Here is a 25,843-nt window from a genome sequence, read left to right as displayed (position 1 = left end):
AGGCTGCTCAGCCTCTTTTCTTCCTTCTTTTACTTTCTTATCGGGGGACTCTGTACCCCCAAGTTCCAGCCCATTTAAAGGGCCACAACATTCATCATTTCCCTAAGTTCCATTGTGTCCATTTGCAGCTTATCCTCCCACCCACCTGAGGACCAAGGTAACTGCTGACGTCTTTTTTCTCTATATAAATTGGTCTCTTCTGGGCATTTCATTATATAAATGGCACAATTCATTATATAGCCTTTTGCACCTAATTTTTAGATTTATTTATTTACTGATTTTTGGCTGTACTGGGTCTTTGCTGCCACTCGAGCTTTCTCTAATTGTGGTGAGTGGGGGGCCACTCCAGTTGCGGTGTGTGGGCTTCTCACTGTGGTAGCTTCTCTTGTTGCAGAGCACAGGCTCTAGAACATGGGCGCAGTTGTTGGGACCTAGGGCTTAGTTAGGCATGTGGCATCTGTCCAGATCAGGGATCAAACCTGTGTCCCCAGCATTGGCAGGCAGATTCTTAACCACTGGTACACCAGGGAAGCCCCTGCATCTAGTTCTTTACTTAGATTAATGTTTTTGCATTTCTTCCAAGTTGTAGCATGTATTTGTGTCCTTTTGTTTTTACTGTTGAATAGTATTCAATTGTATCGGAGAAGGCGATGGCGCCCCACTCCAGTACTCTTGCCTGGAAAATCCTATGGATGGAGGAGCCTGGTAGGCTGCAGTCCACGGGGTCGCTAAGAGTCGGACACGACTGAGCGACTTCACTTTCACTTTTCACTTTCATGCATTGGAGAAGGAAATGGCAACCCACTCCAGTGTTCTTGCCTGGAGAATCCCAGGGATGGGGGAGCCTGGTGGGCTGCCGTCTATGGGGTCACACAGAGTCGGACATGACTGAAGTGACTTAACAGCAGCAGCAGCAGTATTCAATTGTATGGATGGATGGACTATAATTTGTTTTATCCATTCACTGGTTGACTGCTACTTGGACTGTTGCCACTTTTTGGCATACAGATTTTCGTTTGGATATGTGTTTTCATTTCTCATAGGTAGATTTCTAGGAGGGGAATTGCTCAGTCGTGTGGTAGGATATGATATGGTTTAAGAAACTGCCAATCTGTTTTCCAAAGTGGCTGTGCCACCGGCAGCGTATCAGCACCCCAGTTTTTTCACACCCTCGTGGATGTGTTTGGTGTCGTCTGTCTCTTTTATCACAGCCATCCTCCCGGGTATGTAGTGGTATCTCATTATGGTCTTCGTTTGTATTTCCTTAACGATTAATGGTGCTGAGCATCCTTTCATGTGCTTATTAGCCATTTGTGTATTTTATTTAGTTCGATGTCTAGTCAACGCTTTTGTCCATTTTTTAGTTGGGTTATTTGTCTTTCTATTGTTGAGTTTTGAGAGATGTCAATAATATATACACTTCAAGTATACATATATATAGATTAATTTAAAGAATATATATAATATGTTATCATATATATAGATAATGGTTTGCACTTTATCCCAGTCTGTGGTATGTAGTGATGTCCTTTAAAACAAAGGAATTTTTAATTTTAATAAAATTCAATTTCCCAATATTTTTTTTTATGGATCATGATATTGGTGTCGGAAAGAACACCAATTGATGCTTTTGAACTGTGGTGTTGGAGAAGACTCTTGAGAGTCCCTTGAGCTGCAAGGAGATCCAACCAGTCCATCCTAAAGGAGATCAGTTCTGAATATTCATTGGAAGGACTGATGTTGATGCTGAAACTCCAATACTTTGGCCACCTGATGTGAAGAACTGACTCATTTGAAAAGACCCTGATGCTGGGAAAGGTTGAAGGCAGGAGAAGGGGACGACAGAGGATGAGATGGTTGGATGGCATCACTGACTCAACGGACATGAGTTTAAGTAAACTCCAGGAGTTGGTGATGGACAGGAAGGCCTGGTGTGCTGCAGTCCATGGGGTCGCAAAGAGTCGGACACAACTGAGCAACTGAACTGAACTGAACTGATTGGTGTCATATATAAGAACTCTTTGTATAACTCTAAGTCACGATTTTCTCCTATGTTTTTCTCTAGAAGTTTATCATTATAGCACTTACATTTAGTTCTATGATCCATTTCAAGTTAATTTTTGTGTATGGTATGAGGTAAGTTTCAAAGTTTGGATTTTTTGCATATGGATATCCAGTGTCCCAGTACCATTTATTGAAAAGACAATCCTTTCTTTTGTTGAAGAGGTACTTTGGTACCTTTGTCAGAAATCATTTGACATAAATGTGAGGGCTTATTTCCAGACTGTCAATTCTGATACATCTATAGAGACTGTCCATCTGTATAATAATGGACCAATATTGCACAGTCTTAATTACTGTGGCTTTTTAATAATTTTTAAAATCAGGTGGTATAAGTCCTCCAATTTTGTTGTTCTTTTTCAACATTGTTTTAGCTATTTTAACTCGTTGTATTTCCATATACATTTTAGGATCAGCTTGTCAATTTCTATAAAAACACCAGGATTTTGGTAGGGATTGTGTTGAATATATAGATCAATTTGGGGAGAAATGTAATCTTGACAATACTGAGTCTTCCAATCCATAAGTGTGGAATGTCTATTTAATCTTCTTAAATTTCTCTTTTCATTGTTTTATGATTTTCTTCTAGGTTTATTTCTAAGTATTTTATTCTTATTGACACTATTGTGAATATCATTATTTTCTTAATTTCAGTTTTGAAATGTTGTTAGTATCTGGAAATGTAATTGATTATTAAATATTGATTTGTATCTTGTGACTTTGCTATTAGTTGTAGTGGTTTGTCAGTTGACTCCTTGGGATTTACTATGTACAGAATCTTGTCATCTGTGATTGAAGTCAGTTTTGCTTTTTCTTTTCCAATCTGAATGCTTTAATGTTTTTTCTGTATTGCCTTACCTAGAACCACCTGTGTGTGTGTGTGTGTGTGTGTGTGTGTGTGTGTGTGTGTGTGTTTGTGTTTGCTCAGTCATTCAGTTGTCTCCTTGCGACCCTGCCTGGCTCTTCTGTCCATGGGATTTCCCAGGCAAGAATACTGGAGTGGGCTGCCATTTCCTCCTCCAGGGAATCTTCCTGACCCAGGGATCAAACCCATGTCTCTTGCATTGGCAGGTGGATTCTTTACCACTGAGTCACCTGGGAAGCCCTTGATTTTAGGGAAAAAATAATTCAGTCTTTCAGCGTTAGTAGAATATTCACTGTGGGTTTTTTGTTGTTATTGTTGTTTTGTAGATGCCCTTCACCAGGTTGAGGAAATTACCTTCTATTCGTAGTTTCTGAGCGTTTTCTTTTTTATCATGAATGGCTGTTGTAGTTTTATCAAAGTTTTTTACGCTTCTATTGAGATGATCATGTGGTTTTGTCTTTTATTCTATTAACAGTGTATTATCTTGATTGGCTTTCAAATGTTAAGCCATCCTTGCATTACTTGGATAAATCCCAGGTGGTCATGGTGTATAATCCTTTCAATATATTGCTCATTACAGTTTGGTAATATTTTGTTAAGGATTTTTACATTTATGTTTTTGAAAGACATTTGTCTTTGGTTGTACTTTCTTGTCATGTCTGTGTTGGGCTTTGGTATCAGGGTAATACTGGGAACACTCAGAGAGTTTCTATTGACTGTTTTTATTCCTACGTAAGAGTACACTGTCCTGCTTCTTTGCATGTCTCTCTTTTTTTTTTTTCTGCTGAAAAGTTGTATTTTTAGATAATATATTGTGGTAGCTCTGAGTTCCAGTTATCTCCCCTGCCTCCAAGATTGTTGTTGCTGTTTGGTTTATTTTTTAACTTAGTATCTTGTCTGAGATTAATCTGTGAAATCTATCCCCCCCAAATTATATGGACACAAATACTTTTACTCAGTTTTCTTTTAAGAAAAATTTAAAGCTTTGTTTCCTAGGAGTCACTCCTGTGTTTGCATGGCCTAGTGGGCAGCCAATAATTGAACAGAAAAGAAAGTGAAAGTGAAAGTACTCACTTGTGCCCGACTCTTTGCGACCCCATGGACTATACAGTCCATGAAATTCCCTAGGCCGGAATACTGGAGTGGGTAGCTTTTCCCTTCTCCAGGGGATCTTCTCGACCCACGGATCAAACCTAGGTCTTCCACACTGCAGGCAGATTCTTTACCAGCTGAGCCACGAGGGAAGCCAGTTGTTCTCAAATACCCTGAGCCGGTAAAGCTTCCCTCCTCTACCCGTGTATCTGTGTGTGGGTAGGGGAGTGCATTTGAGTTCAGCCATATTTGAGTCTGTGCTAATGTTTACTCTCTGCTGGACCCCTTCATGTCTCCTCTGTGCACGCTGGGAATACGTGCATGGAGAGCTGGGTGCTTCCTGATTCCCACTGCACATGAATGCAGCCCCAGCCAGAGAGATACTTGCCTTGACCCCAGTCCCATCCTCAGGCTGGTAGAGCTGCTGGCCTTCTCCACTTACCTGTTGCCAAGAGTTACTTCCATTGATCATACTGCTGGGCATAGGTGTTGTCCACTGCTCCAAATCCAGTGACCCCCTTCAACCCTGGACATGAAAATGCCAGTACCCACAGCCTGCTCTGGCAGAACCTCTGTGACCCTGGAGCTGGGCTGGGGAAGCTGAGCACAGAAGAATTGATGCTTTCAAACTGTGATCTTGGAGAGGACTCTTGAGAGTCCCTTGGGCTGCAAGGAGATCCAACCAGTGAATCCTAAAGGAAATCAACCCTGAACATTCATGAGAAGGACTGATGCTGAAACTCCAATACTTTGGCCACCTGATGCTGAGAGCTGACACATTGGAAAGACCCTGATGCTGAAAAAGATTGAGGGCAGGAAGACAAAGGGGCAACAGAGGATGAGGTGGTTGGATGGCATCGTTCACTCAATGGACATGAGTTTGAGCAAACTCCAGGATCTAGTGAAGGACAGGGAAGCGTGGCGTGCTACAGTCCATGCGGTTGCAAAGAGCTGGACATGACTTTGCAACTGAGCAACAACAACTAGTCAAGAATGTCATCAGTTCAATTCAGTTCAGTCGCTTGTTGTGTCTGACTCTTTGTGACCCTGTGGACTGCAGCATGCCAGGCCTCCCTGTCCATCTTGTATGACCAACAAGAATGTCATAGAGACTTGCTATTAGTACCCAAAGTTGAGATTTTCTCAATCATAAATGTTTCTCATATTGTTACATGAGCAATCAAATGGTGATTTTCAGAGCATTAAAATGGCTGTCTACATTGAATATATTTATAGTTGCTTTTTTGAGTAAGATTTTCTAGCCTCCTCATTGAGTCATAGCGGAAAGACCTAACTCCCATTTCATCCTTTTTTTAATGGTGGAAAAAAATCTAGTCTTCAAACCAAAATCCTACTATTGTACCTATATCTGTATCACTCTCTTAGCTGTAAAGGGTGGAAGCCCCTAAAGCAGCAAGGAGGCTGAGAATCCCAGATATCTGGGTTAAGGAAAAAGGCACAAACTGATCGTGTTGTTGTTGTTGTTTTGCAGTAGCTCAGTCATGTCTGACTCTTTGCAACCCCATGGACTGTACCACGCCAGGATACCCTCTTCTTCACCATCTTCTGGAGTTTGCTCAAACTCATGTCCATTGAACTGGTGATGCCATCCAACCATCTCATCCTCTGTCATCCCCTTCTCTTCCTGCCTTCAGTCTTTCCCAGCATCAGGGTCTTTTCCAATGAGTCAGCTCTTCGCATCAGGTGACCAAAGTATTGGAGCTTCAGCTTCAACATCAGTCCTTCCAATGAACACTCAGGACTGATGTCCTTTAGGATGGACTGGTTGGATCTCCTTGCTGTCCAAGGGACTCTCAAGAGAATTCTCCAACACCACAGCTTAAAAGCATCAATTCTTTGGTGCTCAGCTTTCTTTATAGTCCAACTCTCACATCCTTACACAACTACTGGAAAAACCATAGCTTTGACTAGACGGACCTTTGTAGGCAAAGTAATGTCTCTGCTTTTTAATATGCTGTCTAGATTGGTCACAGCTTTTCTTCCAAGAAGTAAGAGTCTTTTAATTTCATGGCTGCAGTCACCATCCACAGTAATTTTGCAGCCCAAGAAAATAAAGTCTGTCTCTGTTTCCACTGTTTCCCCATCTCTTTGCCATGAAGTGATCCAGTACGTTAGTGTACATTACTACTCTCTACTCTGCCATGGGGGAGTATGGAGTAGTGGAAAAGTACATATAGAGACAGGGCTTTATAAGCAAAGGAAGAAACCACAAGAAAAAGATTGCTTTTTAAAGATTGTGGTTAAAAAATAACATAAAAATTTTCACGTTAACCATTTTTAAGTGTGCAATGTAGTAGTGGTAAGTATATTCACACTGTTGTCAAATAACTCTTCAAAACTTTTTCATCTTGCAAAACTGAAACCCTGTACCCTTAAAAAAAAAAGCAACTCCTTTTCCTTCTTCCTGCATAGCTTTCATTAAATAAAAATTCATAGCTTCTACATTTCAAGACTTCACAAATTCATAACGTCTATGTGTCAAAACCACCAATTGGAAGATAGAGCCTATTTGTAGCAAATTATATATTAAGTGTTTTTAATATGTGCAAAAGGAAAACAGTCAACGAGCAAAGTTGACCCCGGAAATTGAAAATTCAACTCATGAAAGAAGGTCCAAAAACTTGTAAAACATTACTTAACCTCATTGGCAATCGAAGAAATTCGCTTCTAAGATTGGCAGAAATGTTGTCACAGATAGCGTTCGGTGCCAAGAGTTACTACTCTCGAAGTAAGATGGATGGGCTTACTCGTGCTGGTGGAGACAAAACGCAGTACAACTGACAGAGTTTTGTTAGGCTGTATATTTCAAAACCTTAAAATCTTTGTAACTTTTGACCCGTTGGTGCCACTTTTAACATGCTATCCTTGGACTAGAGTGATGTGCCCAAAGATTTATTTACAATAATGTGTATCACATCATGGTTTATAAAAGCAAATGTATAAGCAACCTAAATATCTAGGATTAGAACACGGGCCACATAAAGTAGTATAACACGTTCATCTGACAGAACAGTATGTGCTAAAGAACTCTTAACCAGAGGCCCACATTAAGTAAAAAAAACCCTACAAACAAGCAAGAGAAAAGAAAGCATAAAAAATGCACAAAGGGAAAATAAAAGAGCAGAAGGAGATACACCAAAATGGTGGTTATCTTTCGGTTGTGGGAGATTTAAAATTTTTAAAATAAAAATATTAGAAATTTTTAGTAATGAGTACATATTACTCTGATAATCAGAAGGAAAGCCTTAAAATGAATGTTTATAAAATACTTAATGTACATACCATACACAAATATTTTTTAAAATTTAAATTTCCATACACCAATCAAATAATTAATTTGACTCAGTATTTGTGAAATTAGGCCTAGGGCTCAATCTGTAAATTTGTAAAAATTGATATTTCCTCCTGTTCTGACAGTTGTAATACTTTTTTTGGTGGCTGTTTTGAAGTGAAACTGAAGCATAGGAATAACTGTGCTAGAATCTTAGCGTAGAGGTTTGGGGTTTTTTTTTTTCGGGTACTTAGACTGTCATACACAGTGAAATTGAATTTTAACCTGGTTTTGATACTTGTGGTTTTAGGTAGCTATAATAGGTACTTTAGGAACAAGATGTATTAAATACTTCTTTTAAAAATTTTTTAAAATTTTATATTGGAGTATAGTTGATTTACTGGAGAAGGAAATGGCAACCCACTCCAGTATTTCTGCTTGGGAAATCCCACAGACAGAGGAGCCTGGTGGACTATACTCCAGGGAGTCACAAAGAGTCGTTCACGAGTGAATGACTGTGTGCGTAGTTGGTGTATAATGCTTTGTGAGTTTCAGGTACACATATACATGTATCTATTCTTTTTCACATTCTTTTCCCATTTAGATTATTACAGAATATTGAGTAGAGTTTCCTGTGCTATCAAGTAGGTCCTTGTTGATTATTTTATATATGGTAGTGTGTACATGTTAATCATAAACTCCTAATATAGTTACAGTTTCCCCTTGTCTTATACATTGCTATTATTTTATTTTTTATACATTGCTATTATTTTATGCTATTTTTCTTTCTATATTTATTATTTGTGACCACATCCCATGGCATGTGGGATCCTTGTTCCCCGATCAGGGATCAAACCTGTGCTCTCTGCATTGGAAGCATGGAGTCTTAACCATTGAACTGCCAGGGAAGTTTGGATTAAATGCTTCTGTAAGGTGTTCTGTGACCATTACTAGTTCTCTCACCAATGTACTTGAAGGAAAGGAATACTTGTGCAGTTGACCTACTTAAGTGACTGCGTGTGCTCAGTTGCTCAGTTGTGTCCGACTCTTTTGCAACTGCAAGACGGTAGACCGCCAGGCTCCTCCGTCCAAGGAATTTTCCAGACAAGAATACTGGAGAGGGTTGCCATTTCCTCCTTCAGGGGATCTTCCTGACCCAGGGATGGAACCCACATCTCCTTCCTTGGCAGGCAGATTCTTTATCTGCTGAGCCCCCTGGGAAGCCCAAGTGACCTGAGTGACTAGCAGCGCTTTAATATACAGGGAACTGAATGAAGGTTGCAAAGGCCTGATTGAGGTCCCATCCGCTGAACACATACTGCAGAAGGTCTGAGAATCCCTGGACCCTGGATGGGAAAGAAGTGCTGCTCTCCGTGGTGGGGGGACTCTCCCCACACAGTGACAGCTCCTTGCAAGCCGGACTGACCTGCTCAGTTCCAGCTTGGCCCAAGGACCCTGGCAGAAAATCTGATCTGACCTGACGTGGTTGGTACCAAAGCTCAGCCAAGAATGTGCTGTGCTGGGAAGGGCATCCGTCACTCAGACCGTTAGACGTGAGCATTCAAAGACCTCCTGTGCCAGGAGGGATAAAGGGAGCGATAAATCCCTCAGGGACAGATCCAAGCCCAAGTTATGGGAGCAGAGAGCAGCTAAAGGACCCTCTGGGTTTGCTTGAAATGTTCAGATGTGTTGGAAACTGACTAGATTCCCTTCCCCAGTGAGCCCAGGGCGGCCAGTGCATCGCATGGCGCCCATTCATTCCACGTGCCAAGAAGCTAAGACAGCCTCAAAAGCCTTTCAGAGAAGCAATTAAGTGGCATGTGATAAAAGATACACTTCCAGCTCTGCTCCTTAGATGAAAAGTCTCTCACGTGAAGAGAGTTTTTTTCCTTCTCCTGCAGCTTTAGATAAAAAGCTCACTTAACCATTTTCTCTATTCCATACTACTTCACTTGATATGATGCCAAACATTTTTAGGTCTTTATTTTTAACCACAAACTCACGTATTTCTGATGCTATGTGAGGAACACAAATATATGCCTTCCTTTTTTTCTCTTCAACATCCCTCCTTCTATCCTTTCTCCTTTGGATAATCATAAAAAATTCAGAACAGTGACCTGGCCTGTGTTTAATACCAATGTCAGAAATTCTATGGCTGCAGGCTAATGAGATGGCCAATCCATTATATGTGTGTGTGTGTATCTAGGCAAGAATACTAGAGTGGGTTGCCATTCCCTTTTCCAGGGGATCTTCCCGAACCAGGGATCGAACCCGAGTCACCCGAGTTGCAGGGAGATTCTTTACCATCTGAGCCACTAGATAAGCCCCATATATATATTTAAATCCTCCGCTCCTTAAATTTATTTTGCTAGGAGATGGATGATAGGAGTTGAGGGAGTTTGTCTTTCAATTGTTTGTGAAGCCCAAAATTAAATTTCATAATGAGTGTCAACTTTTCCATTTAAGAATTCATAGGCAACTCTTCTTTCAAGATCACATCACATTTATCTGCTCTGTTGGGTTTACCCTGTCCTGCTGTGTGTGATAACATTTACCTTTTTATCATCACAACCTCTTTCTCTCTTCACTGTCACCTTAACGTTGTCTCCTCTTATCTGGAAATGACCTTCTGCTGTGAAGAGGATCAGGCTTTAAATAAAACCAGTGGATATCCACATTCACAAATACTCGGTGATTTCTACATTCTGTTGCAGTTCATGGAAATGTGTTCCCCAAGAGACAGCCATTGTTTTAAAGTCTCTCAGCTTTCATCATCTTTCTTCTCAAATGAAGGTACAACTGAAATAAACAGAATACATCAACAGTACCCTTGATACCTAATAATTTAGATGATGATTTTTCATCTTGTGAGAAGTTACATTCCATCCAAGCATAGCAATGCACACTCTGTGCTGTGTTAAAACAATTTGCTTTTGAGGATTATAATGCTCAGTAGGGAGTGAATATTTGCAGTTGTGTCCCTTTCAAAGTCACCCACTTAAAGCTGCTAATTTTAGCTGTGAGTCTCTTAAGAGGTTTCCGTCTAAGCTCTCAGTTTCCAGGTATGGTGCATTAAAATACTTTTGCAAAGAGGCAAAGTGGTTACACAGTGATACTTCTGGATTTTCTATGTTCTTTCTTGGAACTGGGCAAAATTCAAGATGAGAAATGCCCATGTTACAAAACCCACTTTGACAGCATGAACAATTCTTGACAATTTGAAAAAAAACAAAAGCAAAACCAGGGCTCATGGCAATTCTTCTCTGGATTTCTTCTGGTCTTCCTCTCTTTTCTTCTTACTCTGGCAATCAAAGTAGGCAGAGAGAGAATGTCACGTGTGTGCATGTGTGAGTGTGCGTGTTTGTGTGTATGAGAGAAAGGGGTGTTTGGGGGCGAGGAGGGGACCACCGGGGGAGCAGGGTGGAGCCTGCCTTCCTGTGGCTTCTGCTTTTCTCAGAGAACTTCAGAGAGTGATGGCGATGCCAGTTCTAAATAAATAACATATGACTTATTTTTCGCCTCCCAGCCTCCCTGCCCCTCCCCACGCTTTGGGTTTCCTATGTGTATTTCAAGTGCCTGATAGCCTTGGTGGGAGAACTGCCGATGCTCCTGTGGCCCTAATCACCTTATCAGGCAGCGAGATCCTGCTTTTCTGAGACGAGTACCTGAGCCTGAGGTCTGGCACGGCTCTGCCAAACACAGCTGGCCCCGAGCCATCAGGGACAGCTCGTCCGCATTTCATCAGCTCTCCTGGGGCTGCGTTTCACCAGGCCCCTCTGCCAGGGCCTCCTGGCAGCGTCAACAAGGGTCACACCTTCTGCAGAAACAGCCCTCAAGTTTCATCATTGTAATGCTAAAGAATATTCTCCAGCTTCAGCAATGACCTAGTTCATTCAGGGGCAGGGGAAAAAAAAAAATGCTCTTCTTCCAGAACGTCCCTGGGCACGGAATTTTCCCTCTTAGGAAGACAGGAGCTTTCCTGGAAGCAGACCCAACTGTGCTTTGAAAAACTTGGGAAAAGACCCCGAACCCTGTCACTCCTCCGTGTCCCCAGTCCCGGGAACAGGGACGCCCACTCAATGCCTGGCACACAGTCTGGGGACCCGCAGCTGAGCTGGCCCTCCTGACACGCCTCTTGGACAAAGAGTATTGAAAAGTAAGTATTTAGGCTTTGGTTTTTAACCTAAGGAATGGCTGTGCTTTACATATGCCGTTGTTTACAGTTTCTGCAAAAGGGAGCTAAGCCCCTTGTTTCCTTAGGAACTGAAACCAGATGGAATGAGTAGGGTCTACAGAGCATGCTTGGGTACATCGCAGGGTTTTCAAGAGACCAAACGCTTCTGTTTTTTTTTTCATTTCGGTCCATTCTGACACTTTTGCAAATCTATTATTATTATTTTTTAATGACTATTTTGGCTTGACAGCCATCTTAAAGGATTCTTTCACCTCATGGCTATCTCAATAATTAGAAAAAAATAAACATTAAGGATGAATGAAAAGAATGATTTGTGAAGGCTTTGCAAAGAAAAGTACCATGAAAATCTGACGTAATGACCCACGTGACGCAGCCCCGTTGGTACTTCTGCCTGACATATTTAAGTGTTTCAGTCAAAAGTTATTCCTTTTATGGGAATAACTTTGAGAAGGGACATAGCAGTCCCTTGTCTGATGACAGGAATGAAAGCTGCTGCAAAGCTGTCAGGCATTTCAAAATGGCCGGTGCAAACATTCACTGAGTCTTTGAAACAGGTTTTCTTTCTTTTTTAAAAACTTGGGTAAGAACATTTGAGATCTACTGTCTTAGTACATGTTTAAGTGTACAAAACAGTATTGTTAAAAAAAAATAAAGCAAACAAAACCAAATTGGAAGAGAAAGAAAATAGTATTGTTAACTGCAGGCATGACACTGTACTTGAGTTGCTAACTATGATGTTTTTGAAAATTTAAGGCAAAAAGTCAACCCCCCCAAAAAAAAAATTAAAAAAAAAAAAAAGTCAACCCCAGAAAGATCGATGAAACAGCAGCATGGTCACATTTTGATGATCACATCCAAACTCAAAGCACTGATTAAGGGTGTCAGTTACAAACATCTGGCAGTCATTTAAAAATAGATAAGAGGCACATTTAGAGCTGCTGCTGCTGTAATTATTTCCCTTCTCGTCCCTGAGAAGAACCTCAGGTAAAGGTAGCTTTTATTTTCGAATGACTTGTTAACCAGGAATGGTCAAAAAAGTTTTATACCAGCAATACCAGTCAAGGATAGATCAAACCAGCTCCTTTGCTGTTCGGCTTTTGAACCGAAACCCTGGATGTTGTGAGCCGCCTCCTGAATGGACGGATGGACAAATCCTGTATCAAAAGGCACTGATGGTTGAGAAGCATGATCAGATCTTGGAAATCCAGATTTAAAACAAATTTGATTTCCTAAACTCCATTGCCCTTTGAAGATTTTTGCAAAACATGCAGTCACAATTTGGGGAAGATTTTTAGGTAGGGTGGAATTCCTAATTTTCATCACTTTGCTAAGACACCCCCTCCCAATTTAATTTATTTTTCATCACCCCACACACACTTACGTGTAGCTATCAGCCTGTGGGAGGAGGATGCCGTGGAGAGTCCTAATCTGGATGGGGTGCAGGAAGCAGAGTGGAGCTGAGGGATACAATCCAGGCTCAGGAGGCAGGGTTTGGAACCAGATCCTGACTTGAGCCGTTTCCAGCCAGTCTGAACTCCAGTGTTCTCACCTGTAAAATGACGATAACACATCCACTTTAACAGGATTGATGGGGGGAATTACACGAGTAAATATACCTAAAATGTCTGTCATATCGTAATTTCTCCACAAAGACTAGTTCCTCCCCTTGGTTAATTAAAAAGCTCTCTTTACTTTTTTCATACTGTTAAAAAAAAACAAAAACTCTGGGACATGGTGAAGGACAGGGAAGCCTGGCGTGCTGCAGTCCATGGGGTCGCAAAGAGTCGGACACGACTGAGCGACTGAACAACTCTCTCTTTGCTGAGATTTCAGAATGCTTTCCTAACATAAACTATCAAAGTAATAGAAATGACACATGTTTGACACCAGGGCAATGATTAAACAAAAACAACATAGACATTTAGATATTTTGAAGAAAATTCCATACTTGAAAACATTCGAGAACAAAAGAAAAAAGATTATATTTTAGAATGCATCTGCAATAAATAAGAAAAACTATTTTTGCCTGAAAATGGTTGATAGAGTATGTGCTATCTAAAAAGCAAAGTCAAGATTCATCAGCATCATCTGATGGTGTTTTTAATACATATTAGTGCTATATTTAAATAGTTTTCACGAATCTATAGGCATGGAAGGTAAAGGTAAATCTATGTATACAAGATGATGCCTGTGATTAGTATGAAAACTTAAGCGCAAATCCACCTTTCCTCAAAGATTATAGCTGAGTCTTGCCTGGTTTTTTGACTAGACATGGGTATGTAGAGTGGTCGGATTGGGATTAGGGGTGAGGATGCTCAGAAATGAATCTGCGTTGTGGGACTCAGTGGAGACGGTAGCTGGTGGGGGGTGGGGGGTGATCCCAGGAGCCATGCCTGGGATTTCAAGGTCAGTGATGAAGGTTCATAGTGAACAGGGTGTTTCTTTATTTTGGAGTGAGGGTGAGACAGGCACAGAGGGATGGAGAAGATAAGAATCACAAGCAGGTCTCATGGGATAGCTCCAAAGAGCTGTACCCATGTCTTTATTATTTCCCCCTGGTCTTTTTTAAAAAAGTTTTTATTATAGTTGTTTTACAGTGTTGTGTTAATTTCTGCTGAATAGCAAAGTGAATCGGCTATACATATACACATATTTCCTCTTTTTTTGGATTTCCTTCCCATGTAGGTCACCAGAGAGCATCAAGTAGAGTTCCCTGTGCTACACAATAGGTTCTCTCTGGTTATCTGTTTTATACATAGCCTTTGTGGTCTCGATTGAGATAGCCCACAGCTTTTGTCCAGGCATCTCAGGGTTTCTGGATAAATTCTTTACTGACAGGTTTGTAAGGAACCCTGTTAACTTACACTTACTTCTGCCCCAAATTCAGAAACATAAAGAAACTTGGAAGAAAGTGATCATGTCATCTTAGGAGGCAAAAATGAAAGGATAAATGTCCAACTATGTGAGAGAAAAGAGCATTAAAAAGTGTTCGGCGCTTTCATTGAGGTTTCTGCCCATGTACACCCACCTGACCACCTGCCTGGAGACTTTGGACATCAGGGCAAAGAGATGGACATGGGTTGAAGACCGTCCACTAGTGAATACGTAGCACCTAGCCCTCCCAGGGCCATTTCCTCCGTGGCTGCTACCAACACATCTGGGGCCACCCAGCTCACCTGATTGCCACTTGGTCTTCAATCTTGCTCTTAGAAAACCAGGTTCGTTCACTCCTCAGTCAATAGTTTAAGATCCTCCTCTAGTCCCGTGGTTCTCAAACTTCAAAGTGCAGCAGAATCTAGAGAGCTTGTAAAGACACATTTTCCTGGGTCCCACCCCCAGAGTTTCTGATTCTGAAGGTTCCAAGTATTTGCATTTCTGATAAGTTCCCAGGTGAGGCTGATAGTGTGGTCCAGGGACCAGCACTTTGAGAACTACTTTAGCCATTTCTTTGGCCTGTAATTCCTGCCCTTGTTCTTCTCAAACACTAAACTTGCCTACTTCTCAGATGCAGAAGGCTGAGCCACAATAAGCAACAGCTGTGGAGAATACAAAAGATAAACCCATCAGGCGTCCTGCAGGCAAACAACCTGCAGCAGAGTGTGTCTGCTGGTGAAAATGAGTGTGGGGAGGACACCCCGAGGTGAGCAGTCCATTACTTGGGAGGGGGCTGTTTTTTCCAGCTTAGGTTAGGGGTCCACTACTTAGGAGCGGGCTGTTTTTTCCAGCTGAGGCTAGCGGGGTGGTTACAAGGACAAGTCAGCACTTCAGGTGGAGTTTGCACCTGGTGGGATTTGAATATACAAAGATGGAAGGTGGTCTCATTCTGTAAAGGAAACAATAACAGCAGCAACAAAGAAAACCCGAAACAAAACACGAAGGGCAGAGAGAGGATGCCAACGGAAGTCAGAGATTCATGAGGCTGGTTTGGTTAGTTGTCCCTAGAACTTTCTTAGACAAGCATTCTTTGATTAAGCCATCTAATCTTAAATCCTTAACTTCTGTCTGTAATCTGGTGAAGGCATGTGCACATAGATCTCGAGAATGGAGGGCTAATGAATGGTAGGGATTTCAAACACCATGGACCAGGGAGTGGGAAGTACGGATGCATCCATGTGATTTCCAGAACATCAAAAATCAAGAACAACAATCAAAACATCGAAATTAAAAATCAGCTCTTCTTGCTCCCCCAACTATAACGTCCAAGAAGTGTGGTTCAGACCCCAGCTCTGGTCTCTGCATTTCTGGAGACTTTGCTGTTTTGGGTGCTTTGGTTTCAACCTCAGGCTGGCTTTCTCAGTCTCATCTGGTATTAGCCTCCCCTGGGGTCTGCATGCTTTATTTTTCCTGGTTAGAGAACAGAGACTTCCCTGGTGGCTCAGACAGTAAAGCGTCTGTCTACAATGCGGGAGACCTGGGTTTGATCCCTGGGTCGGGAAGATCCCCTGGAGAAGGAAATGGCACCCCACTCCAGTACTATTGCCTGGAAAATCCCATGGACGGAGGAGTCAGGTAGACTACAGTCCATGGGGTCGCGAAGAGTCGGACACAACTAAGCAATTTCACTTCCACTGACTGGATAACCGTGGAACTTTCTGCAGAAAGCCATGTGCTGATTGGCTTAGACCGTAGTGAACCAGTCACCCAGTAAGAGTACTTGATCAGTTTAGACCATCAGAGCCTGCAGAGCAGGGAGGGTGCGGTCTAGCTCACCTCTCAGCAGGTTTGAGTGACGGGAGAGGCAATGAAGCTAGGGAGACAAGCAAGTGGCCACTTTGGGAGATTTTGGACATTTTGGAGAAAGGCCTCTAAAGTCATACCATCTCCTCCCTTAGGCTTAAGTTTGGCCGTGGGCAGCATTCACGCTTCAAAGGTTTAGAATGTGCTCAGTCACTTAGTGGAGAAGGCAATGGCACCCCACTCCAGTACTCTTGCCTGGAAAATCCCGTGGATGGAGGAGCCTGGTAGGCTGCAGTCCATGGGGTCGCTAAGAGTCGGACACGACTGAGCGACTTCACTTTCACTTTTCCCTTTCATGCACTGGAGAAGGAAATGGCAACCCACTCCAGTGTTCTTGCCTGGAGAATCCTAGGGACGGCGGAGCCTGGTGGGCTGCCGTCTGTGGGGTCGCACAGAGTCGGACACGACTGAGGCGACTTAGCAGCAGCAGCAGCAGCAGTCACTTAGTCGTGTCCGACTGTTTGTGACCCCATGGACTGGAGTCTGCCAGGCTTCCCTGTCCATGAGATTTCCCAGGCAGGAACACTGGAGTGGGTTATCCTTTCCTTCTCCAGGGGACCTTCCTGACCTGCATCTCCTGCTTGGCAGGTGGATTCTTTACCGCAGAGACACCTGGAAAGCCCTTCTACAAAATGGTTCTGTTCTGAAATGGAATGAACCACTGGGTATGAAGCTCCTTCTCTCTAAGGCACACTACTGGAAAAAAAAATTAGATAAAGAATGATTTAAAAAGTTCTTCAGAAAACAAACCAAGTAGAGGCAAAAAGAGAAAGTTTTCTCCTAAGCCCCTGTAACTGGCCCTGTTGCGGAGGAAGGAAGGAGGTGGCTGAGATAATACTGACAGTCTCCACAGCACCGTGTCCCCACCTCCACACATACGGTTTTCTCCTCCCTGGCTCACCGAGCGGTGGTTTGTTCAGCATAATTAATGCAGGCTCAGCTCATTACCCCAGAGGCGGTGTTATTCTTGCCGTTACAGGGCAGGGAGTGGGACAGAAGAGAAATGGACATCTCCCAGGTCCTCCCCGACACTGGCTGATGCCTCAGATTCCACGGGATGTCACCTCTAGGTCCATCTATAATAAACAGTCTCCAAAGCGGGATGGCTCTGGGGGTGGCTCTGGGGCTTCTGTTGCAGGGAGGGTGAGCCTGAGGACTCAGGGAGCCTGGGAGAGTGTGGAGGGCCGACCGGAGCGGGGCTTTCTTCACCATGCATGCTCTCAGCAATGACCTTGACGACCCACGCCTAGGTCGGACGCTGCAGTTCCCCTCATTCAACTTCAAACCCCAGTGATTTTAGCCAGTTAATTCACTGAAGATTGTCACTTTACAACGCTGTCATGTGTGTTTATGTGCTAAGTTGTCTCATTTGTGTCCGACTCTTTGTGACCCTGTGGACTGTAGCCCACCAGGCTCCTCTGTCCATGGGATTCTCCAGGCAAGAAGACTGGGGTGGGTTGCCATGCCCACCTCCGGGGGATCTTCCAGACTCAGGGATTGATCCACGTCTCTTACGTCTCCTGCACTGGCAGGCGGGTTCTTTACCTCTAGCGCCACCTGGGAAGCCCTCCCTGTGTTTGTGGCATCGCAATCTTTGCCCTTTTCCTTTTACCCTGAGGGAGGAGGACGAAGATAAGACAGACAGAAGAATGTATCCTTTCAACATAATACAGTGGAAATTAGAATCTAAAAACCTGGACTCTGCCCCCTAACAAGCTGTGTGACCTTGAAAAAGTCGTTTGACCCGCCTGTGTTTCAGGGGTGCTTTTCAATTACAAAATCAAAGGAGTTATTCAACTTTGTTACAGGTCTCACTAACTTTGAGCTGGTTTTTTTTCTTTTTTTTTAAACCCTGCCTTAAAGGATTTCGAACTGCCACAGATTTTTAAGGAGAGGGGAGTGGGAAGACAAAGTCCCTCTGAAAAAACAGTTGGGAACAAACCCAGAGAGAGCAAACAGCAGCTACATGTATCTGCGTGCCAGGCACCCTGCTGGACGTCTGGAATTGCTCACTATTAATATTTAACAGCTAAATTATATTTGTTTATTGTGTGTGTGTTAGTTGCTCAGTCATCTCCGAGTTTTTGTGACCCTATGGACTGTAGCCCGCCAGGCTCCTCTGTCCATGGGAATCTCCAGGCAAGAATACTGGAGTGGGTTGCCATTCCCTTCTCCAGGGATCTTCCCGACCCAGGGATTGAACCTGAGTCTCCCACATTGCAGGCAGATTCTTTACCATCTGAGACTTCAGGGAAGCCATTACATTTGTTTATTAGGTAACATATATACATTTAAAATGGGCTTTCCCGAGGGCTCAGTGGTAAAGAATCTTCCTGTAATGCAGGAGACACGTGTTTAATCCCTGGGTCGAGAAGATCCCCTGGAGGAGGAAATGGCAGTCCACTCCAGTATTTTTGCCTAGGAAATCCCATGGACAGAGAAGCCTGTCGGGCTACAGTCCAAAGTGTTGCAAAGAGTCAGACATGACTGAGCAACTGAACATGTGTACATAAATTTAAACCATCCCAAAGGAAATGCAGAGACCAGCAGTGTTCTCAACTTGTGTCCCGTCCTTTCTCCAGATACTCAGACCTCTTCCCCAGGGACAACCAGATTACCAGTTCCTTGTAATTTCTAAAATCATTGTGTGTATAAATAAGCATATTGTAATACTTATTCTTCCTTTTTTCACTTTTTCACAAGTGATAGAATACTCCACACTCTCTTTTATACTTTATCTTATTCAACAATGTATCTTGGAGATTATTCCATATTAGTGCATACAGAACTGCCTTATTCTTTAAAGAAAAACAAAAAATTGACGTATCTATTTATTTTTATTTTTTGGCTGCGCTGGGTCTTCGTTGCTGCATACAGGCTTTCTCCAGTTGTGGTTCGTGGGCCTCTCATTGCGGTGGCTGCTCTTGTTGTGGAGAGTGGGTTCTGGGTGCTCCCGGTACAGCAGTTGTAGGACACGGGTTTGGTTGTTGGGGTCCACAAGATTAGTTGCTCCGTGGCATGTGGGATCTTCCTGGACCAGGGATCGAACCAGTGTCTCTTGCATTGCAAAGAGGATTGTTTACCCCTGACCACCAGAGAAGCCTTATTCTTTTTTTAATGCTCATTGCTGCTAGAAATTTAAAATTCCATTGTATAGATATACTGTAACTAGATACTATTGATGGACATTTACGGTACTTTCAGTCTTTTGCTATCACAAGCAATGCCACAATGAATATTAAGTTCTTGTTTGTTTGTCTTATCTCTGTTTTAAAAGTTAACTATATTGAGGGGTGTTTTACATATTGTACAATTCACTCTAAGTGTTCGATTCAGTGATGTTGTTAAATTTATCAAGTTGCACAACCATTGTTATGGATGAATTTTACACCATTTTCCTCACCTACCAAGATTCTTTATGCAGAGCAGTTGGAGATTCCTTAAAATACTAAAGACAGACCCACCATATGATCCTGCAATCCCACTCCTGGGCATATATCCAGAGAAAAACGTGGTCTGAAAGGATACATCCACTCCAGTGTTCATTGCAGCACTATTTACAATCCCCAAGACATGGAAGCAACCTAAATGTCCACCAACAGAGGAATGGATGGAGAAGATATATATATATATATCATGCACATTTATTGTTAAGTAGTGGTCTCCCGACTCCCCACCTCCAGCAACCACTAATCTACTTTTGGTCTCAATAGCTTTCTCTGGACATTTCATATAAATGGAATCATACGTTATGTGATGTCTTGCTTCTTTCACTGAGTATAATGAGAATTCTTTTGAGGTTCATCTGTGTTGTAGCATGTGTCCTGGTTTCTTCCTTTTTATTATCCAGAGGATTTCATTGTATGGCTACATCACATTTTGTCTCTCAATTCACTAGTTGTATATTTAGGTTGTTTCCCATGGACATTTAGGTTATTTCCAATTTTTTATTATTATGAGTAATCTTGCTAAGAATATTTGTGTGCAAGTCTTTGTGTGGACGTATGTTTTCACTTCTCTTGGGTAGTTAGATGCCTAGGAATGGAATTTCTGGGTCTTCTGGTAAATTTATGTTTTAAGTTTTTAAGAAACTTCCCAGTTGTTTTCCAAAGCGTCTGTACCATTTTATATTCCCACTGGCCGTGGTTGAGGGTTGTTTTTTCCATAGCCTCTGCCCACATTTGACTTTCGGTTTTGTAACAGCCATCCTAGTGGGTGTGAAATGCTATCTCATTGTGGTTTTAATTTGTATTTCCCTAATGACTAGTGATGTTGAGCATCTTTTCATGGGTTTATTTTTTACAATTTATTACCTCTACTTCTCACATACAACCTGGAAAATCTTCCCCAAGAATGAGCACAACAGTTGCACTCCAACAAATCTGGACTCATAGCCCAGTTCTGCCACTTGCTGTCAGTGAGGAATTAGGTTTGTTAAATCAACTCTTTTGGGCTTCCCAGGTGGTGACTCAGTGGTCAAGAATCCACTCGCCAAGCAAGAGATGCAGGTTCAATCCTTGGGTGGAGAAGATTCCTTAAAGAAGGAAGTGGCAACCCACTCCAGTATTCTTGCCTGGGAAATCCCATGGACAGAGGACCCTGGCGGGCTACCGTCCATGGGGCTGGAAAAGAGTCAGATACAACTTAGCAACTAAACAACAGCAAAGCTTCCAAGTCATTATCTGTGAAAGGAGAGAGAACCCATCTGGTAGTTTCACTGTGAGGATTAAACGAGGCAGTGGGTATGAAGTGCCCAGCCTGGGGGCTGACACCGGAAGGTACCCCAAACATGTTATAATGGTCTCTCCCTGCCTAGTCAGCCTCCCCCTCTCCCCACCCCAAATTTCTACAGCCCATCTTTGTGGGCTGCGTTAAGGTAGTTCTTCCTTTCGTCTGGCTGTGCCGGGTCATAGTTGGAACACGAGGGATCTCCGGTCTTCACTGCAGCACACAAACTGTTTACACTGTGGCATGTGAACTCTTCTTAGTTGCGGCATCTGGGATCTAGTTCTCTGACCAGGGATTGAATCCGGGCCCCCTGCAGTTGGGAGCACAGAGTCTCAGCCACTGGGCCACCAGGGAATCCTCAGAACCCATCTTTGAGAAGGGTACTTTTCCCTAACGTGGGACTGGGTATCCAGTGATGTTGGGCGTGACATCCAAATCAGGAGTTACCGATGATGGCAGGTTCAGGAACCCAACTGCTGTTGGATTAGGCTGGGTCATCAGGACTGACGCCTCCTGTCCAGTGAGAAAGCTTTGACAGCTGGTTTTCCTGCCCGCCGCAGAAGAACCGGGTGCCCATTCTCTGCATGTAGGCTCAGAGCTCTTCCCCGACCCCTTCAGCTTTCCTGCTGACAGCAGCCATGCCACCGGCTGCCCGTGTGGGGGCTGACTAGCCAAAATAAAGCTAGGCATCAGTCAAGGGCTTTAAACATTCAAAGAATCCTCCTATTACCTCCTAGCTGTTCTCCAACAATGTGAGAGGACGATGTTTATAATTTTGCTGATGTTAAACCCAAAGCTCTTGGTAGCACTTCATACTTAGTTTTTGGTATGCAATTCAGAAGAGCTCGTAACTACTCAGTTTTCCTAATAACTAAATGAGATAGATACTGCTATTCTCATCATTTTACAGAAGAAGGAACTGAGAAAAAGAGAAGTTAAGCTCGTATATGGCAGAGCTAAGATTTGAACCCAGAAACCGGGCCCTTCATCACCACATCCTTCTCCTGTTCTGTTAAGAAAGAAAGAAAGAAAGTGAAGTCACTCAGTCGTGTCCGACTCTTTGCGGCCCCATGGACTGTAGTCCGCCAGGCTCCTCCATGCATGGAATTTTCCAGGCAAGAGTACTGGAGTGGGTTGCCGTTTCCTTCTCCACGTTCTGTTAAGGGTGCTACCTATCCTGGCCTATCTATGAAAATGGAATATGTGAATATTCTTATCCAGCAACTCTATTTCTTGTATTTAGTCTAGAGAACCACTTACATGTCTGAGGAGGCATGTTGCTATTGTTGTTTACGAGCTCAGCTGTGTCTGACTCTTTGTGACCCCACGGACTGTAGCCTGCCAGGCTCCTCTCTCCATGGGATTTCCCAGACAAGAATACTGGAGTGGGGTAACATTTCCTCCTCCAGGGGATCTTCCTGACCCGGGGATCAAATCTGAGCCTCCTGCCTACAGGCAGATTCTTTACTGGTGAAACACTGGGGAAGCCCAAGGAAGCATGTACCAGGATGTTTTTTGAGACACATTTGTAAGTCTGAAAAACTCCAGCCAAGCTACACATCATTAACACAAGAACAGACAGACTAAGCATGGTATTGCTATTTTATGCGATACTGATAATGCTATTTTATGCGATACTGATATCATCAAGCATTAAAAAAAAAAAAAATGATGCAATCCGTAGTGGATTGCATTGACCTTGTAAGACTGCTGAAACTTGATAAGTAAGGTAAGCTAACTGCATGGCAAATATGTACAATTTAATGACATACATACATTAAGATTATATATGTATTTGTGTGTGTGTAGTGTTTAGATGACTATACATGTAAATGGATAGAAAAATGCCTGAAAGGAAAGCAAGTCCTTCCTCTTGGGAAACTTGTGAGATGGAGGATAGAGTTTGTGGGAAACCATTTTTTTTTTTTTTTGGTATATTTTACAGAATACAAGTGTCTGCATTTAGACTCTGTCTAATTAAAGGTAAGCAAAAATTTTAAAAAAGAAAGCAACTTTCTCTGGACAACACAGCTAAAATAACAAACAGGCAAATCTTGTGTTCATTCCAGTTGCCATCTGATCGCTCCAAGGTTGTCCGTGAACCACACCCTGGCCCCCTCTGCTAATTTCAGTAATTCATTAGTTGTCCATCTCTAGCAGAGAATGATAAATCTGTCTTCAAGGGTTCTCACCTTCAGAGAAGCGAGGAAACATGACCCAAGGCCTGACTTAACTGTCCTTTCCTTAACAGTCAGTGCCCCATGGCTGGGACACATGGTGACTGAACCAATTATGTGAGTCAAATAGCGTGTTTGTCAAGTGTTGTAAGCTGTGGGACTTTGCTGTCAGGGAGCTGTCACCTGGTTTAGAAATCAAGGGTGGCGCATAAGGTCTTTGACATCACCCCAGCTCTTAATGGACTTCCCTGTGGCTCAGACAGTAAAGAATCCGCCTGCAATGCAAGAGACCCGGGTTCAAGTCCTGGGTCGGGAAGATTCCCTTGGAAAAGAGAATGGTTACCCATTCCAGTATTCTTGCCTTGAGAATTTCAACTCTTAATGGTCTGATTTTGTCCTTTCTTCCCTCTCCATCCACAGCAGTGCCCCCTGGGAATGGGAATAGTCTTGTCTTGTAAATTACTATTACAGGTGAATATTATACCAGAGAAATCTTTAGACCTTAATTGGTATATCACTTTAAAAAAAATCATCATGGTAACCCACAGCAGAAAAGGAAATTGATGAGAGGAGTGAAGTCTTAAAAGTCTACTGATTACCATCTTGAAAACCAATTATATAACAGAGTCTTCCTTAGACTATTTACATACATTATTCTAATCCTTTGAGGATTAAGTGCTTTAATGAGTTAATAACTCATTTAATCTTCACAACAACCACTGAAGTATAAACAATTATGCCTCCATTTTACAGATGAGGAAACTGAGGTAGTCGTGACATGCTTATTGAGTTAGGAAGAGGTGGAGTCAGAATTTGAACCCAAGGTATCTGGCTCTAGAATTCTCACGCACCTATGCTATGTTGCCACTCAGAAGTGACAAATGGAAAGGTTAGAACTAAAACTTCTGACTCCTAGTCCACTGCTTTTCCTGGATGACCCTAATTATATGCCAAGTCCAAATCAATATACTAGCTGGAGATCTAAAATATGTAAGTTTCACAGTTCTCATCTTTGGAAAATTTATCACATCAGAGATAAACACACAAAATATATTTATGTGGAAGACTCTGTATCTAAATGTCTACTGTTTGGACAGAGCAAAACGTTATTTCCAAGCATGGGGTCCTCCACGCAGGACAGATTTAGCAGCGTGATGCTAGCACTGCACCCAGAGGACGGAGTGGGTGCAGACAGACTGGGGTTCTTAAGGCTGCCTTGAAATGTGCGCTGCATGGCTCCAGGGTCGTCTCTCACTGAAAATGTCAGCCCGTGTGGCTGTGACGGGGGTCCCAGCGGAGTGACTGCTGCAACTGTGTGATCTTGAACACGTTGCTCAACCTCTCCGAGTCTCCGATTCCTCACCTGTAAGATGTAGGTGGTATTAATAACCTTTTAGGTCACTTAAAGGAGATTAAGTGAAATAGCATACCTGGTGACTAACCAAGCATTGAATGCCGACCTGTACTGATGAATCTGTGCTTGCTCAGAAATGCCAGCCCACTCGCTGCCCTCCCCGGGGCACCTGCCTGGTGCTCGGAAGGAACGGGAGTTTCCCAGTTTCTCCTAGAAGAAACATGTCCCACCTGGTGATTCCTTCGTATTGAGTCAACTCCTCTTTTGGGACATAAAGAGGCAGGGACATTTTTTTTTTTTTAATTGTCATCTTTCTTGAGTTCATTTCCTAAAAAAATTTATTTATTTGGCTGCACCAGCTCTTCATTCAGCATGCAGGATCTTTAGTTGGTCATGTGACCTCTTAATTGCAGCTTGTGGGATCTAATTCCCCAAGCGGGGATTGAACCCAGGGCCCCCTCCATTGGGAGCTGGAGTCTTAGCCACTGGACCACCAGGGAAGTCTCAGAGGCACACACTTTCTGAGTCCAGTAGGAAACGACTTTGAAAGAGGTGGCACTGGTTCTAGGCTCAGTTTTCCCTCCGTCTGGGCTGTGGCCACTCTGTCATCCCCCAGGAAGCGAGGTTGAAACTAGTTCTGCCCTCCCTGGGGCACTGGCAACCTCTGCAGACGTTTTTGGTTGTGACCACTTGGGGGAGGGGTGCACCTGGCATCTAGTGGGTCGAAGCCAGGAATGCTGCTAATGCCCAGGACCGACCCCTCCCCCATGACAACGTTTCTGGCCCTAATGTCAACAGCGGCCAGTGAGAAAGCCCACCCAAGGACCCCCAACATGCCCACCAGCATGACCGCAACACCCCACCTGCCGCAGGCCAAGGGACCTCATTTCTTCTCTCCCTGAGGACCACTCACAGGGCGGTGGGGCTTCTCGAATTCCCAAGCAACGTCAGCAATGTCCCAGAATGGATGATGATGTTGTGGATTATTATTTTTCAGGCTCATGTGGCATGAAAGGATGGCAGACTCAGGAGGGCCCCAGAGGCGCGCGCTTTGTTTTTTATCTACGTTGCTTTCCCAGAAAGTTCCTGAGAAGTCTGACACCGTGCTTCGTTGCATAATATCGGGTAAGCATCTCTAGCTCTTCACCCTCTGAAATCTCCATGCAGACCAGGTTTCTTTGGCTCACAAGGGCCCTGTTAAAACATCACCTGGGAAGTTTACTTCTGAGTAACTGATTGAGCAATTAAATCCTCTATGACTTTTTTTTCTAGAAGGTCTCTTTGAGTACCTTTCTGGACACATTTTAGTGATCCTTCTGCAGGTCCTGTTGTGATTCTTGTT

General features: G+C 43.1%; 1 protein-coding gene and 2 long non-coding RNA genes across 7 annotated transcripts in view; 1 reads left to right on the top strand and 2 right to left on the bottom strand.

Annotated features, from left to right (window-relative positions):
- Positions 1-8,089: 8,089 nt before the first annotated feature.
- On the bottom strand, positions 8,090-14,792 carry LOC145534756 (uncharacterized). Its single transcript, XR_014074952.1, has 3 exons — positions 14,682-14,792; positions 12,887-13,054; positions 8,090-10,611 (listed from the first exon to the last, which is right to left on the bottom strand). It is a non-coding gene; the product is annotated as an uncharacterized LOC145534756 (long non-coding RNA).
- Positions 10,874-25,843, top strand: part of ALPK2 (alpha kinase 2) — a 126,181-nt gene continuing 111,211 nt past the window's right edge. For all 5 annotated transcript variants that reach the window (XR_014074948.1, XR_014074949.1, XR_014074950.1 and 2 more), the window contains exons 1-2: positions 10,874-11,466; positions 25,499-25,626. Coding sequence is in view for 2 of the 5 variants with exons in the window: in XM_081562968.1 (XP_081419094.1) it covers positions 25,503-25,626 (124 nt within the window). In the remaining 3 variants the exon portion in view is untranslated. The remainder of the gene's footprint in view (positions 11,467-25,498; positions 25,627-25,843) is intronic.
- LOC145534755 (uncharacterized) overlaps positions 23,811-25,843 on the bottom strand; it is a 37,547-nt gene continuing 35,514 nt past the window's right edge. Inside the window, exon 3 of the long non-coding RNA XR_014074951.1 lies at positions 23,811-24,510. This is a non-coding gene — a long non-coding RNA (uncharacterized LOC145534755). The remainder of the gene's footprint in view (positions 24,511-25,843) is intronic.

Source organism: Giraffa tippelskirchi, chromosome 14 (assembly GCF_054371585.1).
Source record: "Giraffa tippelskirchi isolate mGirTip1 chromosome 14, T2T-mGirTip1v1.2.pri, whole genome shotgun sequence".
NCBI classification, from domain to species: Eukaryota; Metazoa; Chordata; class Mammalia; order Artiodactyla; family Giraffidae; genus Giraffa; species Giraffa tippelskirchi.
Note: the sequence above shows the minus strand (reverse complement) of the source record. Positions and strands in the feature narration are given on the sequence as shown.